This window comes from Lepidochelys kempii, chromosome 11 (assembly GCF_965140265.1).
Source record: "Lepidochelys kempii isolate rLepKem1 chromosome 11, rLepKem1.hap2, whole genome shotgun sequence".
NCBI lineage: Eukaryota > Metazoa > Chordata > Testudines > Cheloniidae > Lepidochelys > Lepidochelys kempii.
This window is the reverse complement of record NC_133266.1, coordinates 39,501,626-39,520,725: the sequence shown is the minus strand read 5'-3', so window position 1 is coordinate 39,520,725 and position 19,100 is coordinate 39,501,626. Positions and strand designations below refer to the sequence as shown.

The following is a 19,100-nucleotide window of genomic DNA, read 5'->3' as shown; positions in this document are numbered from 1 at the left end:
TAGTCCTCTTTTTTCTCCACTCCTATTAAAGCCATGAGGTTGGACCTTGTCAAGGTTCCTTCCCCACTCAGAACTCTAGGGTACAGATGTGGTGACCTGCATGAAAGACCCCCGAGGCAAATTCTTACCAGCTTAGGTTAAAAACTTCCTCCAAGTACAAACTTTGCCTTGTCCTTGAACCCTACGCTGCCACCACCAAGCTTGTTAAACAAAGAACAGGGAAAGAGTCCACTTGGAGACATCTTCCCCCCAAAATATCCCCCCCAAGCCCTACACCCCTTTTCCTAGGGAAGGCTTGATAAAAATCTTCACCAATTTGCATAGGTGAACACAGACCCAAACCCTTGGATCTTAAGAACAATGAAAAAGCAATCAGGATCTTAAAAGAAGAATTTTAATTAAAGAAAAAGTAAAAGAATCACCTCTGTAAAATCAGGGTGGTAAAAACCTTACAGGGTAATCAGATTCAAAACATAGAGAATCCCTCCAGGCAAAACCTTAAGTTACAAAAAGACACAAAAACAGGAATATACATTCCATTCAGCACAGCTTATTTACCAGCCATTTTAAAAAAAGGAAATCTAACGCATCTCTAGCTAGATTACTTAGTAACTTAACAGAAGTTCTGAAGAGTTATGAAGAGCATTCCTGATCTGTTCCCGGCAAAAGCATCACACAGACAGACCAAACCTTTGTTCCCCCCTACCCCAGCTCTGAAAGTAACTTGTCTCCTCATTGGTCATTTTGGTAAGGTGCCAGCGAGGTTATCCTAGCTTCTTAACCCTTTACAGGTGAAAGGGTTTTGCCTCTGGCCAGGAAGGATTTTATAGTTCTCTACACAGAAAGGTGGTTACCATTTCCCTTTATATTTATGACAGACCTACACAAGAAAATTACTCCAGAACTAGCAGGGGAGACATATCTTTGGTCTGTTAATGGCTAAGAATATTTCTTTAAGCTTCTTTACATTTCTAAAACTTATCTAAGAGACAACAGGTGGCAGACAGCTCCTGTTCATTAAACTACTGTGGAAGGAAGGAGGGAGCAAGAGGAGTCAAATAATGTTTCTGCTGTCTGGCATCGAGAACAAATATGTACAACACCCTACTCCTATGGAAACTTGCATGGCATACTATCGCTGACAAATAGAGGAGATAGCTCGCAGATTCAGGAGCAGCCTGTGGAGCTGTGCAACACAGAGAGGTCAGAATTATTGTGGGCCAGAAGCCACCTTGATAGGGACCTAATCAATATGGGACAGACTCAAAATGTTTAAAAAAACAGAATAAAAAAGTCTCCTTTGGGCTGGGAACAGGTATGAGTTAACTGAAAAGATACATTTTTCTCAACCAGAACTAAGCATCACGAGCACAAATCTATAATATTCAAAGTACAAGATGTGAATTTAACTGTTAAGGAAGTGCTTGAAAATATGACATTTTACAGTCATATCACAACAATTATAATAAATGCTATATTTAACCTTTTTTTATCTTTCACAATGTGCCCTTTTTGTATTAAAATTTTGATTTAACCACAGGGCATGACTCCTCTTGTGCTTGATCAATTTAATGCAATAGAAGAACCTTTAACATCTGAAATGGTAATTGAATGTAACACTTTGTATTGTATCATTGCAAATCACAGTAAACAAATAAAACAATCCATTTTATATATATTATGGTTTTGGTAGAAACTTCCAAAACCTAAAAAAGGAAGCTTTTTGGCCCCAAAGATTGCATATTATTATATACTGAGCCAATGAAAACTCATTTCACTTACTTTTAAATACGTATAAAGGAAAGAATAGACCAGGGATCGGCAACCTTTGGCCCGCGGCCTGCCAGGGAAAGCTGCTGGCGGGCCAGACAGGTTTGTTTACCTGCAGTGTCCGCAGGTTTGGCCAATCGCAGCTCCCACTGGCCGTGGTTCGCCTTCCCAGACCAATGGGGGCTGCGGGAAGGGCGGCCAGCACATCCCTTGGCGTGCACTGCTTTCCGCAGCCCCCATTGGCCTGGGACAGCGAACCACAGCCAGTGGGAGCTGCAATCGGCCAAAGCTGCAGACGCTGCAGGTAAACAAACCAGCCCGCAGCCTGCCAGGTTGCCAATCCCTGGAATAGACCAATAGATGGTGGATGTGGGAGGCCATCAGCAGATCGCCTTGACTCTTCCTCTACCACCAGGTCTCCCCAAATTCACACATCTCACATTTCTTTACAGCTTGTCTTACACAACAGAAAACTTCTGGAATTTTTTTGGGGCCTAGACTGCGTCTTTCTTTTCTTACCTTGACATTGTCAAGCAGGCTTCCAGAATAAATCCATCTAAACAGAAAGATGTACATGATGTATTAAGCACAACACAGAACAGACCATGTTTTTTCAAACTGTATATTTTTCTATTCACAATTAGTTCATTATCAAAGTGTACAGTTAACGTTGGGCGGACAAAGTTTCTATATATATACCAACGTACCACTTGATAATTATTAGTGAGCCTATAAGAAAATGGCAAAGAGTCCTGTGGCACCTTATAGACTAACCGACGTATTGGAGCATAAGCTTTCGTGGGTGAATACCCACTTCGTCGGATGCATGTAGTGGAGATTTCCAGAGGCAGGAAATTTCCACTACATGCATCCGACGAAGTGGGTATTCACCCACGAAAGCTTATGCTCCAATACGTCGGTTAGTCTATAAGGCAGGAAATTTCCACTACATGCATCCGACGAAGTGGGTATTCACCCACAAAAGCTTATGCTCCAATATGTTGGTTAGCCTATAAGGTGCCACAGGACTCTTTGCCGCTTTTACAGATCCAGACTAACACGGCTACCCTTCTGATATAAGAAAATGGTTTATAAAACCGGACAACAGAAAATTTTTGAAGCACTGAATATTTCAAAACACTGAGCTATTAATGGATTGCTAAGATGTCAATTTATACATTACATTAGCACTTTTCACTTTATATATTAATTTTCTCCCTGACTTTACCTGGGTGTTCAAAAATCTCTGATACAATGCCATTTTTAAAAATGTTTCTGTATTATCTGTCTTCTTTTCCTTTATATATGGAGGACTGTAAATGTCACATAGAACAGACTTAGTGTTGGTGATGTGAGACTAACTCAAGAATCTTATCTTTGTACATTTCCTTTTTGATATCAAACTATTGTAAAATATAATTTTAAAAAAGTAAATTACAATTTTCTTAGTTTAATTATAATTCATTTGGTAGCACTCATCCATGGACAAGAAGACTGTGGGTCCAAATTTCATACTAGAATTAGGGCTTATAACCAGTGCTGAAAATGGAATTAAGAATACTGTACCTCTGATGAGACATTAAACCAAGGTTCATATTGTCTATATCACATGGCTATCCAAGTAGAAGTTAATCACATAGAACTTTTAGAGTCAGGGATAAATCCCGTAGTCTTGTCAACATTCCTTTCCTCAGTTATAAAACAGTCTAAGTGTACAGTATAAGATAATATGAATCTTTGTTGAGTGCATAATGATCACTAATTTTTCTTGTTCTGCATAATGTTATTGTAAAACAATTTGGGTGCATAAAGCCAATTTATATTCAGTTTTTCTGGAAAGTTTAAAGACCAGACCCTGCTACCATATAATCAAGGGCAAATTCCCATTGACATCACTCAGAAGACACCTAAAATATTTTTCACAAGTTACATTTATTCAGTAGACTAAAGGAGATTTTTAAAATCTTGTGAAGTTCTATTATTCTGTATGGTCTTCCTTCCTTTCTAAAGGTTTTAGAACTATTTGTTCATTAACACTCTTCTGTGAATGAATGTAGATCAAATTTAGAAAACAGCCAGGAAGAGACGTGAAAGCCAGGAAGAACTGTGAAATACTGCAGTACTCTAGAGTAACATCTACCTAAGCATACTCAATGGAGTCCCTGGTCATCAATGGCATGTGCTCAATGGCTTGCCGTATATTCCAAACATGTTATACTGAACCATTGACTCTATGCTGAAAGGACAGAGCATACATGGTATAGACGATCTAATGTATTCATCAACTGCCAACAGAAGATATTTTAACAACCTTCTTTCCTTCTGAATAATTATAAACCAGAAATAGGGCCAGTTTTCTTTATAAAAAAATTGTGTGTATCATTATATAAATAAATACAGACAATTAAAAACCTTTTGGGATCACTGAACCAAAAAAACTACAGCAAGATGACTTTATAAATGTAAGAAGTATGTACAATTAACTGAATAAATACAGACTGTTAGACAGTTCATTTCCAAAGTTTGCATATGGTACACGGAGTTCCAGTTTTATGACACAGCCAGGTGTGCAGTACAGTTTCAAAGGCCCAGATGCAGGAAGGGACTTAGGTGTTGTGATGCTGATCATTGTAGCACCTGGCTTCTAGAAAAATCACAAGAACAGCACTGTGATCCACAAAGCCTGAGGTAGGCGCCTAAGCTCCTATACAATGAATGGGGAGAGATAGGAGCCTTAGACTGTGATCTTCAAAGCCAGCATACTAGGTGGGCAGCCACCGAAGCCAACCAATGGGCAACATCAATCAGATGTGTGCTAAAACCTGTCCGTCTCATGGAGATAGGTGCCTAAGTCTAGGGTGCAGGGAGGTGCCCATCTCTGCTTGCAATCCACAAACCAGGGAAGACAGGCATTTGAAGCTTAAGTCACATGCAGGGGCCCAATATGGTAGACTTACTCAGAGACTGCCTACTGGATCGGACCCTTCAGGTGAGTTCATACAAAACAGACGGGAGGAGGAGGAGGAGGAAGAGGACCACCTCCCTTACACCCTTTTGCCTAGCAGATAGGATTCTCACCCAGGAAGTGGGAGGCCCTCAGTTCAAGTCCACCCTCCTTCTGAGGAAAAGTGATTTGAACAGATGCGTGTTATGAAATATTCCAACGTGGGTCTCCCTCAAATCCTGCATGTTGAAGTTGTTCCACTTCTATTAAATAATTGAATAATTAAATATTAATTGGGACAGGGAAAGCATTACAATGCCTCATGGTTAGGGCAGTCACCTGAGAAGTGGACAATCCCTGTTCAAATCCGCTGTCCCTCTCAGCAGGAGAGGGGACTACGTGAGTAGCCTATCCACGAGTTTATAAGGGAATTCTTCCTCCTCCGACCCAAACTCCTGGCTGTCTTGTGTGAACTCACCTGAGGGGCAAGATCTGTTAGGTGGCCTCTGCTCATGCCTCCCAGATCAGGTCCCCACACGCAACTTAGGCAGCTGAATGACTATCTTCCCCAGCTTGTGACTTGCTCTGGAACTCAGGCAGGAGATACGTGCCCAAGTAACTAAAGCATGCACACTGAAGCCTGACTCAGGGAGGAAATGGGCGCCCAGCTGCCTAGTGAGACTGCAGCACACATGCTCAGTGATAAAAACTTAGGCGCTGAATGAGTTGAGGCATGTCAAGGTTCCTTCCCCACTCTGAACTCTAGGGTACAGATGTGGGGACCTGCGTGAAAAACTCCTAAGCTTACTTTTACCAGCTTAGGTTAAAACTTCCCCAAGGTACAAACTATTTTACCCTTTGCCCTTGGACTTCCACTGCCACCACCAAATGTTTATCTGGGTTTATTTTTATTAGGAAAGCGTTGTTTGGAAATGTCTTTCCCCCCAAAATCCTCCCAACCCTTGCACCCCACTTCCTGGGGAAGGTTTGGTAAAAATCCTCACCAATTTGCATAGGTGACCACAGATCCAAACCCTTGGATCTTAAGAACAATGAAAAAGCATTCAGTTTCTGAAAAGAAGGATTTTAATAGAAGTAAAAAGTAAAAAAGAATCACCTCTGTAAAATCAGGATGGTAAATACCTTACAGGGTAATTAGATTCAAAACATAGAGAATCCCTCTAGGCAAAACCTTAAGTTACAAAAAGACACACAGACAGGAATATCCATTCTATTCAGCACAGCTTAGTTTCTCAGCCATTTAAAGAAATCATAATCTAACACATATCTAGCTAGATTACTTACTAAGTTCTAAGACTCCATTCCTGTTCTGTCCCCGGCAAAAGCATCACACAGACAGACACAGACCCTTTGTTTTCCTCCCTCCTCCCAGCTTTTGAAAGTATCTTGTCTCCTCATTGGTCATTTTGGTCAGGTGCCAGCGAGGTTATCCTTGCTTCTTAACCCTTTACAGGTGAAAGGATTTTTCCTCTGGCCAGGAGGGATTTTAAAGGTGTTTACCCTGCCCTTTATATTTATGACAAGGCACCTACAGGGTTAGAAGGCAATTGAGCAGGAGTTTTATGGATAACAGCGGTGCCTGAAAATGAGACTTAACTGCCTAAGTACCATCGTGGATCACACCCAATTCATGATCTGAATTTATGTTTTTACCATGAGGAGGTGTTGAAAAGATTTCCCTTCATTTTTAATTTGAAACTTGGAAGCAGGACTGGGAATTCACATATGTATTTCCATACTAAGTCTCTAAGCTTGTTAGCAGATTCTTACTCCTTGGTCTGTGCAATTTCCTGGAAAGCAGAGATGTGAACTACATAATTCACAGGATAACACCACTAAGTAGATCCACATCACTATACTGCTATTAGCTTTGAAAAAGCGTGAATGTGGCCACTCTGAAAGACAAGCTGCAAATATGAGGGACATTTCTTAAAAAAATGAAAAAAAAACCCTTCCGTTTGAGAAAATAAAAACATCTGGATGAAAAAAATATGCTTACTTATGATTTTACAAGCAAATATAATAGCTACAGTTTTTTAAATTCAAATGTTGGAAATAATAACACAATTCTTCACTTTTAAAACAATTGTATTAATTGATAACTTATAACAAGTACCATCTGGTCCAATCACTTCCAGCATTCCAGAGACCTGAAAAAATTGACAGGAAAAAAATTCAAGTTATCATTAAGAAACACATTTTATTTTATGGGGACAGTAAACAAATTTGTTGGATGAATATCGATATTCATCCGACTAGATAATTCTTCAAAATGTTCTTTTAAACAGAATCAGTTAGCCTGTTATGTGACAAACTTTCTATATGCTACAAATTGTCTGATTGCATACCTCAGATAGATGTCTACAACTTTTCTTCTGACTCAAAAACAGAACTATTTGTGAAAGGGATTGACATGAAGTATACAAAAATATATTTCTGTGACATACAATTTCCTAACTGTATGTTAAGCAGCTACAAAAATCCCAATTCCATATAATGACAGTAAAAAAGATCAGCTCTCCAACTCCTTAACTGGTAGTGTTTGTGGATCCCTGGTAGCAGTCGCCCAATGCCTCTCTCCCCTATTTACTAGTATGGGTTTTTGTGCTCCCCCAATCTGCTATCCCCTTTTGAAAAAGGGTTCTACTTGGCCAGCTGTATTTCTATTGTTGTATTTGGTCACTGGTGTGACAGAGTGGAGAATCATACACAGTGAAACTTAAGAAATCATTGGGAAAAAAAATCTGACAGTAGACTTCTTGGCATTTTTATACACACCCTTCTCAGAGGAGAATTTAGCACTAAGTTCATCAGATAATTATGTAACTGTACACCTATATTTTTCTAAACAAAATCATGTGAATTCAGTGCTCATCAAAACCAGTGAAAGAGGGACTTCAGTCTCCAGGGCTGTCAGTCTGGGACAATGACAGTAAAAGCTTTCCTATATTGCCCTGCCAATATGGCACTAATCTGATTCGAATGGACCATCTCTATGGGTTGGAGGGTAATGCATTCTTCATGCCCATTTAGTCCGTGGCTTTACTGCTGAAACTAATAGCAATTATGGTGATAATTTTTACGATGTGGATACTTTTTCACTAGTAGCCACACTGAGAACACCAATCACATCTCATGCAGCCACCAGATGGTAACTTCTCAAGCACTAAGGGTATGTCTACACTACGAAATTAGGTCCAATTTATAGAAGTCGATTTTTAGAAAGAGATTTTATACAGTCGATTGTGTGTGTCCCCACTAAGCGAATTAAGTCAGCGGAGTGCGTCCACAGTACCGAGGCTAGTGTCAACTTTCAGAGCGTTGCACGGTGGGTGGCTATCCCACATTTCCCGCAGTCTCCGCTGCCCATTGGAATACTGGGTTGAGCTCCAAATGCCTTATGGGGCAAAAACATTATCTCGGGTGGTTTTGGTACAGGTCATCAGTCACCCCTCCCTCCGTAAAAGAAATGGCAGACAATCGTTTCGCACCTTTTTTCCCCGTGCGGCCGCCATACTGCTTTCAGCATACAGTGCACTAGGTCTGCAAACCATAGTCATCGAATGACCGCTTCCACTGCCACTCTGCTCTCCTGCTGCTATGAATCCACCTCACAGATCCTCTATATGACCATCGTCATCCACCGCTTCCACTGCCACTCTGCTCTCCTGGTGGTCTCGCAGGTCCTCTGTCGTCATCTGCCGCTTCTGCTGCAACTCTGCTTGGCTGCTCTTGTCTTTCCATACCACGGCAAGCGTGCAGCCCGCTCAGCTGTTGTGTTCTGGCAGCAGACGGTACAGTAGGTCTCCAAACTGGTCATCCAACCACCACTTCCCCTGCAACTCTGCTCTCCTGCAGACGCCATACCACGGCAAGCATGCAGCCCGCTCAGATCACCGCGCAGTTATGAGTATTGTAAATACCTCGCGCATTATGCAGTATATGCAGAACCAGAACCTGCAAAAGCAAGCGAGGAAGCGATGGCAGCGCAGTGATGAGGACATGGACATAGACTTCTCTCAAAGCATGGGCACCGGCAATTTAGCCATCCTGGTGGCAATGGGGCAGGCTCATGCCATGGAATGCCGATTCTGGGCCCGGGAAACAAGCACAGACTGGTGGGACCGCATAGCGTTGCAGGTCTGGGATGATTCCCAGGGGCTGCAAAACTTTCGCATGCATAAGGGCACTTTCATGGAACTTTGTGACTTGCTTTCCCCTGCCTTGAGGCGCAAGAATATCAAGATGAGAGCAGCCCTCACAGTTCACAAGCGAGTGGTGATAGCCCTCTGGAAGCTTGCAACACCGGACAGCTACCAGTCAGTCGGGAATCAATTTGGAGTGGGCAAATCTACTGCGGGGGCTGCTGTGATCCAAGTAGCCAATGCAACCACTGAGTTGCTGATATCAAGGGTAGTGACTCTGGGAAATGTGCAGGTTACAGGTGATGGCTTTGCAGCAATGGGATTCCCTAACTGTGGTGGGGCGATAGACGGAACCCATATCCCTATCTTGGAACCGGAGCACCAAGGCAGCCAGTACATAAACCTGAAGGGGTACTTTTCAATGGTGCTGCAAGCACTGGTGGATCTCACGGGACGTTTCACCAACGTCAACGTGGGATGGCCGGGAAAGGTATATGACGCTTGCATCTTTAGGAACTCTGGTCTGTGGGAATGGCTGCAGCAAGGGACTTACTTTCCAGACCAGAAAATAACCATTGGGGATGTTGAAATGCCTATAGTTCTCCTTGGGGACCCAGCCTACCCCTTAATCCCATGGCTTATGAAACCATACACAGGCACCCTGGACAGTAGTCAGGAGCTGTTCAACTATAGGCTGAGCAAGTGCAGAATGGTGGTAGAATGTGGATTTGGATGTCTAAAAGCACGCTGGTGCAGTTTACTGACTCAGTTAGACCTCAGTGAAACCAATATTCCCATTGTTATTACTGCTTGCTGTGTGCTTCACAATATCTGTGAGAGTAAGGGGGAGACGTTTATGGTGGGGTGGAAAATTGAGGCAAATCGCCTGGCCGCTGATTACGCACAGCCAGACACCAGGGCGATTAGAAGAGCACAGCAGGGCGCGCTGCGCATCAGAGAAGCTTTGAAAAACAGTTTCATGGCTGACCAGGCTACGGTGTGACAGTTCTGTTTGTTTCTCCTTGATGAAAACCCATCCCCTTGGTTCATTCTACTTCCCTGTAAGCCAATGGCCCTCCCCTCTCCACTTTAATCACTGCTTGTAGAGGCAATAAAGCCATTGTTGTTTCAAATTCATGCATTCTTTATTAATTTGTCACACAAATAGGGGGATAACTGCCAAGGCAATCCGGGAAGGGTGGAGAAGGAGGAGGAAAGGACAAGGCACAATGCACTTCAAAACTTATTGAATGCCAGCCTTCTGTTGCTTGGGCAGTCCTCTGGGGTGGAGTGCTTGGGTGCTCGGAGCCCCCGCGTTTTTGGGCATCTGGGTGAGGAGGCTATGGGACTTGGGGAGGAGGGTGATTGATTACACAGGGGCTGCAGTGGCAGTCTGTGCCTTTCCTGCACCTCAACCATACACCGGAGCATATCAATTTGATCCTCCAGTAGCCGCGGCATTGCATCCTGCCTCCTCTCATGACGCTGCTGCCACCTCTCCTGTTGCTCCAGCCATCTATCCTCTCGCACATCCCTCCAGTCCTCGTGTTCATTTTGTGCTTTTCTGGACTCTGACATTGTCTGCCTCCACGCATTCTGCTGGGCTCTTCCAATGCGGGAGGACTGCATGAGCTCAGAGAAAATTTCATCGCGCATGCGTTTTTTTCACTTTCTTAACTGCGCTAGCCTCTGGGACGGAGATGCTAGGGGCAGCGTTGAAACATTTGCAGCTGCGGGAGGAAAAAAAAGGGAGAGTAAAATTGAAAAAGACACATTGGCCATTTAAAAGGAGGGGCTGATGTTTTCAAGTTAACGTGCAGCATAAACCCAATGAAACCCCCCTCACACCCAATTCTCTGGGATGATTGCTTCACCCCTCCCCACACCGCGTGGCTAACAGTGGGAATGATTTCTTTTCAGCCACAGGCAAACAGCCCAGCAGGAATGGCCACCTCTGAATGTCCCCTGAATAAAATTCACCTATTTCAACCAGGTGACCATGAATGATATCACCCTCCTGAGGATAACACAGAGAGATAAAGAACGGATGTTGCTTGAATGCCAGCAAACACCGGGACCACATGCTGCCATGCTTTCTTATGCAATTATCCCAGACTATGTGCTACTGGCCTGCTGTGGTAAAGTGTCATATCGTGGGGGACGAATTAAGGCTGCCCTCCCCAGAAACCTTTTGTAAAGGCTTTGGGAGTATCTCCAGGACAGCTTCATTGAGATGTCCCTGGAAGATTTCAGCTCCATCGCCAGAGATGTTAACAGACTTTTCCAGTAGCTATACTGGCCGAGAATGCATCCCAAGTCTTCAGGACAAATTAATCATTAAACACGCTTGCTTTTAAACAGTGTATTATATTTACAAAGGTACACTCACCAGAGGTGCCTTCTCCTCCTTCAAGGTCCGGAAGCCCGGGTTGAGAGGGTATTGGCTCCAGAGCGATAAACAGTTCCTGGCTGTCAGGGAGAACGGTTTCTCCGCTTGCCTGGCGTGCACTATATCTTCCTCATCCCCAAAATCCTCATCCCTGTTGCGTGAGACTCCCTTGCAGGAGTCCACGTACAGGTATGGTGTAGTTGTAGGGGAACCCCCTAGAATTGCATGCAGCTCATCATAGAAACGGCATGCTTGGGGCTCTGACCCTGAGCAGGTGTTTGCCTCTGATTTTTGATAGGCTTGCCTGAGCTCCTTAAGTTTCATGTGGCACTGCTGTGGGTCCCTGTTATAGCCTCTGTCCTTCATGCCCTTGGAGATTTTTTCAAATATTCTGGCATTTCATCTTTTGGAACGGAGTTCTGATCGCACGGATTCGTCTCCCCATACAGTGATCAGATCCAGTACCTCCCGTTCGGATCATGCTGGAGCTCTTTTGCGACTTCTGGGACTCCACGGTCACCTCTGCTGATGAGATCTGCACAGTCACCTGTGTTGATCAGCTTGCCACAGTGGCCAAACAGGAAATGAAATTCAAAAGTTTGCGGGGCTTTTCCTGTCTACCTGACCAGTGCATCCAAGTTGAGAGTGCTGTCCAGAGGAGTCACAATGGAGCACTCTGGCCTCCAGGAGCTATCCCATTACTGTCAAATTGCATCCACACTACCTCAAATTCGACCCGGCGATGTTGATTTCAGCGCTAATCTCCTCATTGGGGAGGAGTACAGAAATCGATTTTAAGAGCCCATTAAGTTGACAAAGATGGCTTCGTTGTGTTGACGGGTGCAGGGTTAAATCGATCTAATGCTGCTAAATTCGACCTAAACTCGTAGTGTAGACCAGGGCTAAGAATACGAGCTGTAATGGACTGATGCTGTAGACATGAACATTTCTGTACCTCAGTACCAGTGACCTGTGCCAGCCAAAATGTTTTAAATATGCAGACAATGGAACTTACCAAATCCTATAGTCTACAGTGTAAATATGTACTTAGGTTCAAAAAAATAGCTGATTTTTTTTTCTTATAGAAATTAAGCACCTTTACAAAGGTTACCACTCACATTAATAACTTTTAATATAAAAAAAAGGGATTTCAGTGAAGTCGGGACTATTCATGTGTCAGATTGTACTTTAAACTAAATTAGCTTTCAAGTTATACAAGTGTATTTTTACATGCTTTTGAAACCAGCAAACCCATATATTTCATTCTCAGCTTTAAAAAGCTTTCTGTTAACAAAAAAAAAAACAACAACAAACCTTCTTTAGACTTGGTATACCAAATTTCGGCCTAGGAGTAGGGGAGATTTTACAGAAAAATTACAAAGTTCTGAAAAAGAGAGTTTTATAATGGAAGCACTGACACAATCTTAACGCTCAACAACATGAACTGTGATGATATAATACCAGATACTAAAAACAAAATTAGGCCTAACAAGACAGTGCAATAAAAATGTCTTGATGTCAAGTGGCTTTCACCAACGAGATATTGAGTAACTCTGTGTAGGATTTACAACTGTGCAGGATGCATTCCTGAGATCCTGATTGCTATATGCACATCTGAGATATGAAGGATATTTGCATCAAGTGTCTTGTGCTGAATTCTTGAAAATCCTGTCTGTCAAAAAAATGGGGAGTTAACGTTTGAAAATAGAAGAGCCAACAGGTAGTTTCAATCCATGCCACAAAAGCAGATGAAATTTGACCATTTACATTAAAAAAGTACCATAAATTATTGGAGTATTACCAAGACTACATTTAAGGTGTGGGGGGAGACTTTAAAGAATAGGAAACAATAAATAATTCATATAATAAAGTATATAGAGCCTTACACAACCCAGGAAGATCAAAGTAAAAGATAAATTCTACTCTTGATTAGGACAGCAATTACTAATGCCCATAATGTGCCTGCATTAGAAGGCAGAATTTGACACTAATTAAGCCACAAATCACTCCTATGAGTAGGGACCTACCAAATTCACATTCCATTTTGGTCAATTTCACGGTCATAGGATTTTAAAAATTTTATTATTTCAGCTATTTAAGTCTGAAATTTCACAGTGTTGTAATTGTAGTGGTCCTGACCCAAAAGAGAAGGGGTTCCCAAGGGGGTTGTGCTACTGGTACCCTTACTCCTGCACTGCCAGTGCTGCCTTCAGAGCTGAACAGCTGGAGAGCAGCGGCCGTCAGTCGGGAGCCCAGCTCTGAAGGCAGAGAAGTCACCAGCAGCAGCGCAGAAGTAAGGGGTGGCAATGGTATTGCCACCCCTTACTTCTGCACTGCTACAGGGGTGGGAGTGTGGGGGGGTGTGCTGCCTTCAGAGCTGGATGTCCGGCCAACAGCAGCCACTCTCCGCCCACCCAGCTCTGAAGGCAGCACAGAAATAAGGGTGGCAATACCATGACACCCCTAAACTAACCTTGTGACCCCCCCTGCAATTCCCTTTTGCTTCAGGACCCCCCAATTTGAGAAACACTGGTCTCCCCTGTGAAATCTGTACAGCACTGTATAGGGTAAAAGCATGCAAAAGACAAAAACTGAATTTTACCTTGGGGGCTGCAGCCGGGTTGGGGGGGGGGCAGAGGAAGAATCTCTTACCTTGGGGGCTGCAGTGGGCAGCGTGGGGGGAGGGGGGGAGGCGGAGGAAGAATCTCTTACCTTGGGGGCTGCAGTGGGCAGCGTGGGGGGAGGGGGGGAGGAAGAATCTCTTACCTTGGGGGCTGCAGTGGGCAGCGTGGGGGGAGGGGGGGAGGAAGAATCTCTTACCTTGGGGGCTGCAGTGGGCAGCGTGGGGGGGGGGAGAGGCGGAGGAAGAATCTCTTACCTTGGGGGCTGCAATGGGCAGCGTGGGGGGAGGGGGGGAGGAAGAATCTCTTACCTTGGGGGCTGCAGTGGGCAGCGTGGGGGGGGGGGGGAGGCGGAGGAAGAATCTCTTACCTTGGGGGCAGCGTGGGGGGAGGGGGGGAGGCGGAGGAAGAATCTCTTACCTTGGGGGCTGCAGTGGGCAGCCTGCGGGGCAGGGGGCAGAGGAAGAATCTCTTACCTTGGGGGTTGTCGTCCTGGGAGCCCGTGGGGCCCAGACCACATCGCACCTGGAGACAAAAGCAGGGTGTTTAGAAGCAGGGGCCGCACCCCCCAGGCACGGAAAGGCGCCGGGAAAGAAGCAGCAGACCCGCTACCTGTTCATATCGCAGGCCGAGCGCGCTGGCGGGGTGACCGGCTCCCTCCTACTAGAACCGGAGCGCGGGAGCCGGGCCTGGCTGCCGGAGCGTGACCATGGCAACAGCGGCGCCAAGGCGCGGAGCCCAGGAGAACAGGGCCCGGCCTGCAACGCTCCGGCAGAACTAAGGGGTCCGGGCCGGCTCCGCCCGCGGCCTCCCTCTTGCCGGGAGGGGGGGCACTCCCGCGTCTGGGGGCGGGCAGCGGGGAGCCCGGCGCCTGCTGCTCCTTCAAACCGGCAGGCCCCGGATTGTCTCGGGGCGGCAAAGCAGCTCGTGTGCGGCTGGCTTCGCCGGCGGCGCTCCGCCCTCTTGCCCCGCGGAAGGCACCAACACTGACTCTGCAAAACATAGGTTGCTCATGGATATGAAAAAAACCACACCCCTGAGCAACTAGGGTGGTCAACTGTCCAATCTCCCAAACCCAAACCCCCTTGCCCCACCCCTTACCCCAAGGCCCCGCCCCTTCTCTCTCCATCCCGCCTCCCTCCGTCACTCGCTCTCCCCCACCCTCACTCACTTTCTCCAGGCTGGGGCAGGGGTGCAGGCTCTGGGAGGGAGTTTGAGTGCTGGAGGGGGCTCAGGGCTGGGGCAGAGGGTTGGGGTGCAGGAGTGTGTGGGGGGGGGGTTCTGGGAGGGAGTTTGGATGCAGAAGGGGGTTCAAGGCTGGGTCAGAAGGTTGGGATGCAGGAGGGGATGTGGGCTTCAGCTGAGAATGGGCACGAGGGATTTGGGGTGCAGGAGTGGGCTCAGGGCTGGGGTGCAGTGTGCAGGCTCTGGGAGGGAGTTTGGGTGCAGGAGGGAGCTCAGGGCTGTGGGGTGGGCTCTGAGAGAAAGTTTGGGTGCAGGAGGGGGTGTGGGATGCGGGCTCCAGCTGGGCAGCGCTTACCTGGGGCAGTTCTCAGAAGTGGCAGCATGTCTCTGTGGCTCTTTGGTGCAGGCAGGGGCAGCCAGGCCTGCAGCTTCTATTGGCCGCCATTCCTGGCCAATGGGAGTTGCGGAGTTGGTGCTCAGGGCGGAGGCTGCTCACAGAGACACCCTGGCCACCCCTGCCTGTGCCTAGGAGCCACAGGGACACGCCACTGCTTCCAGGAGCCACATGGAGCCAGGGCAGATAGGGAGCCTGCCTTAGCCCTACTGCGCCACCCCCGCCGACCAGAGTTTTGGCCTATTAAAATCTCCCCGATTGCTTTCAATAGCAATCGGGAGATTGAGGCTGATTCCGGGAGACTCCCAGCCAATCTGGGAAGGTTAGCAACCCTCTGAGCAGCAAAAGTTTCACCGGCATAAATGCTTGTGTGCATAGCGCTACGTTGGCTGGAGACGCTCTCCCACCGCTATATAGCTACTGCTGCTTGTTTAGGTGATTTTATTATGTTGACAGGAGAGCTCTCTCTCTCTCATCAGTATAGAGCAGTGGTTCCCAAACTTGTTCCGCTGCTTGTGCAGGGAAAGCCCCTGGAGGGCCAGGCCGGTTTGTTTACCTGTCGCGTCCACAGGTTCAGCCGATCACGTCTCCCAGTGGCTGCGGTTCGCTGCTCCGGGCCAATGGGAGCTGCTGGAAGCGGCGGCCAGTACATCCCTCGGCCTGCGCTGCTTCCAGCAGCTCCCATTGGCCTGGAGCAGCAAACCGCAGCCACTGGGAGCTGCGATCGGCCAAACCTGCGGACAGGTAAACAAGTTGGCATGGCCCGCCAGGGGCTTTCCCTGCACAAGAGGCCAAACAAGTTTGGGAACCATTGCTATATAGTGACTACACATTTTTCAAAAGCAAAAAAAATTATATGTTGTGTGATAACTTCCTGTTGCACTCCATCAGGAAAACTACAAGAAAGCCAAACTTTGTAAGTCTCAAAGCTCAGGACAGAAGAAATAAAACATTAATTCTCTGGGCACATGAGCAAATTAGAAAAGCAACATACTTGACCCTGCAAATATTTACATCTGTGCTTAACTTTAATGTGCTTATCTCCAGGATGAAAGGTAGGGTATGCCTTTTCTATAAGTTGCTTCCTCTGCCAAGGTAGAGCTTCTTCAAGGTTCTGTGGAATAGCTAGCTCTGTGCTGCATCCTCCCATTGTAGATTCTAGCAACAGGCTGCATGGCCAGAACATGTTGTGCCATACTCTAGCTATTCTTGACTGCCCAGAGCCATGAGAAGCATGCGTGTAATTTGGGCCTTGACTACACAAGAGAGTTACACTGCATATGAAAACTACAGATGTGATTTTAAACCGATTTAGTTAAACCAGTATAAACCCCTCTGTGGACACTTATTTTACTAAGATTCCCTTTCAGATTTTGGGATCTATCTGTCTTCTCAATATGTATCTATAACTCAGAATAGCCTAAGTGCATAATGTTTTGCATTCTTTGGGAGCACATAAGCCCTAGAAAACATCATAAGCCAGCTGCACACTGGTGAGTTTTATTAAATGGGCTCTTACCTGAAATTCACTTGGTTTCTGAAAGGGAACAAGTAACTCATACAAATTAGCTTTCTTACTCCAGTCAGACCACGTACATTTTCTTGGTTGTGTTCTCTCTCTCTCATGCTGAGCTACACAAGGGACAGGGAATTACTACAGATGTATGGCTCTTGCCTCTTGTGAGATCCAAAGGGATGGGAGAGAAGAGAATTCAGATTCTTCATTCTGTGCTGTTTATTAAGAACCATACTTGTGAGTATCTGGGCTGAGGGATTATTTTATTCATCTCTACTGGATCCTGCAGGGAGCTAGGTCGGGGGATTCTTGTCCAAAGGTGCATGCCTCCCCAATGAAAACTGACTATTTCCTTCTCTTTTCCATCATCCTTGAGATTATTGGAGGGGCAATAATCTTCAGACCCCTGCCTCTCTCATCTCTCTTCTTGAGGTATGTGACCCTTTCCAAGAAATGTCTTCAGCTGACAAGGGTGGGGGAGGGAAGAACCTGCCTTTGGTGAGATGTTGGGGGTGCACTGAGCATTGCAGTCCTCCATGTCATTTCCAAGAAGTGATTGGGGTAGAGCCATATATTAGTGTAGTAGTTTTAGAGTTTGCATACATTAATTGTGTTACTCCAAAGTCAGTTTTACTTATAGTACCCCATGATATCAGTCAGTCTAATTACTCTGATAGCACTGCTCACAGTGCTGTCTGATTGTGATCTCTGTCTAACTTAACTATTCAAACACTGAACATACCCTCTATACCTTTCCTTTGCAAATACTGTAGATTTAATAAGCTGTATAATGACCTTGACAATCTTTTTATTAAAAAGCTCATAAGATTTGGTCTCATGTAGGCACATATAAGAAGATTTGGTTAATATTTGGGAAAAATTGAAAAGATGATTACCTTTGACTACTGAAAAATATTAACACCCTGGCCCTAATTCTCCTCCAATGAAGTGAGCTGTAGCTCACGAAAGCTTATGCTCAAATACATTTGTTAGTCTCTAAGGTGCCACAAGTACTCCTTTTCTTTTTGCGAATACAGACTAACACGGCTGCTACCCTGAAACCAGTTCTTATTGTGTACATGAAGAGTAACTCCAATGAAGTCAATGGAGTTACACTGTTGTAAAATAATGTACAATAGAGAATCAAGCCTACTGTATTTAGCCACTAAGGTCAACATGCAATTCTTTTTAAAAAGTGTAAAGTAATTAGGTGTCAAGATTTTGATTGACCCTTGCAGGGCTCTTCAAAGACCTTCCCTCCACCACAGCCCTGCAAGCACAAAGCACAAGCGCAGTCACTGCGAAAAGAGACTGCTCTGTTCTTGCTTCCTCTAGGGAGAAAAATCACCCAGAAGGGGATGGGAGGAGGTGGAGCCATTGCCTCCCTTCCCTGAGAAATGGCACAGAATGCCCACTGGACAGCCTCAGGCTGACTTCTCTTTACACCAATTTTTATAAAAAGGGTCCAGAGGCAATTCTCACTCGTGAGCCTAACTTCAGTACTGGGCAAACTGGTAGAAATTATAGTAAAGAATGGGGGTATCAGATATAGTTGTACATTATTTGTTGGGGAAGAGTTAACATTGCTTTTGTAAAGTGAAGTCATACCTCACCAATCTCTTAGAATGCTTTGAGGGTGTCAACAAGCATGTGGAAAAGGGTGATCCAGTCAATATAGCGTACTTGGATTTTCAGAGAGTCTTTGACAAGGTCCCTCACCAAAGGCTCTTAAGGAAACTAAGTAGTGATGGGATAACAGGGAAGTTCTCTCAATTATCAGTAATTGGTTAAAACACAGGAAACAAAGAGTAGGAATTAATGGTCAGTTTTCACAATGGGAAGGGATAAACAATGGGGAGTGATCCCCCAAGAATCGGTACTGGGACATATGCTGTTCAGCAGATCCATTAATGATTTGGAAAAGGGAGTGAACAGTACAGTGTCAAAGCTTGCAAATGTTACAGAGTTATTTAAGATAGTTAAGTCCAAAGCTGACTGAGAAGAATTACAGGGGACCTAACAAAACTGAGTAGCAGCCAGCAAAATGGCAGATGAAATTCAACATTGAAAAGTAATGCTGTAAAATGGGAACACTCACCACCAGTGTCACCTAAG

The 19,100-nt window shown here is 45.3% G+C and overlaps 1 protein-coding gene across 11 annotated transcripts in view; it reads right to left on the bottom strand.

The window, feature by feature from the left end:
• ERICH2 (glutamate rich 2) overlaps window positions 1–14,952 on the bottom strand; it is a 46,112-nt gene extending 31,160 nt beyond the window's left edge. For 4 of the 11 annotated variants that reach the window (XM_073305795.1, XM_073305793.1, XM_073305800.1 and 1 more), the window contains exons 1-2: window positions 4,270–4,644; window positions 2,290–2,326 (exon numbers count right to left, since the gene is read on the bottom strand). In XM_073305795.1, the coding sequence (XP_073161896.1) occupies window positions 2,290–2,326; window positions 4,270–4,399 (167 nt within the window). In that variant the 5' untranslated portion in view covers window positions 4,400–4,644. Of the gene's footprint in view, window positions 1–2,289; window positions 2,327–4,269; window positions 4,652–6,851; window positions 6,886–8,226; window positions 10,611–11,269; window positions 12,942–14,310; window positions 14,416–14,502 lie in introns of those variants that run through there. The other 7 variants (XM_073305804.1, XM_073305802.1, XM_073305796.1 and 4 more) reach the window with 6 other exon arrangements.
• Window positions 14,953–19,100: the final 4,148 nt, after the last annotated feature.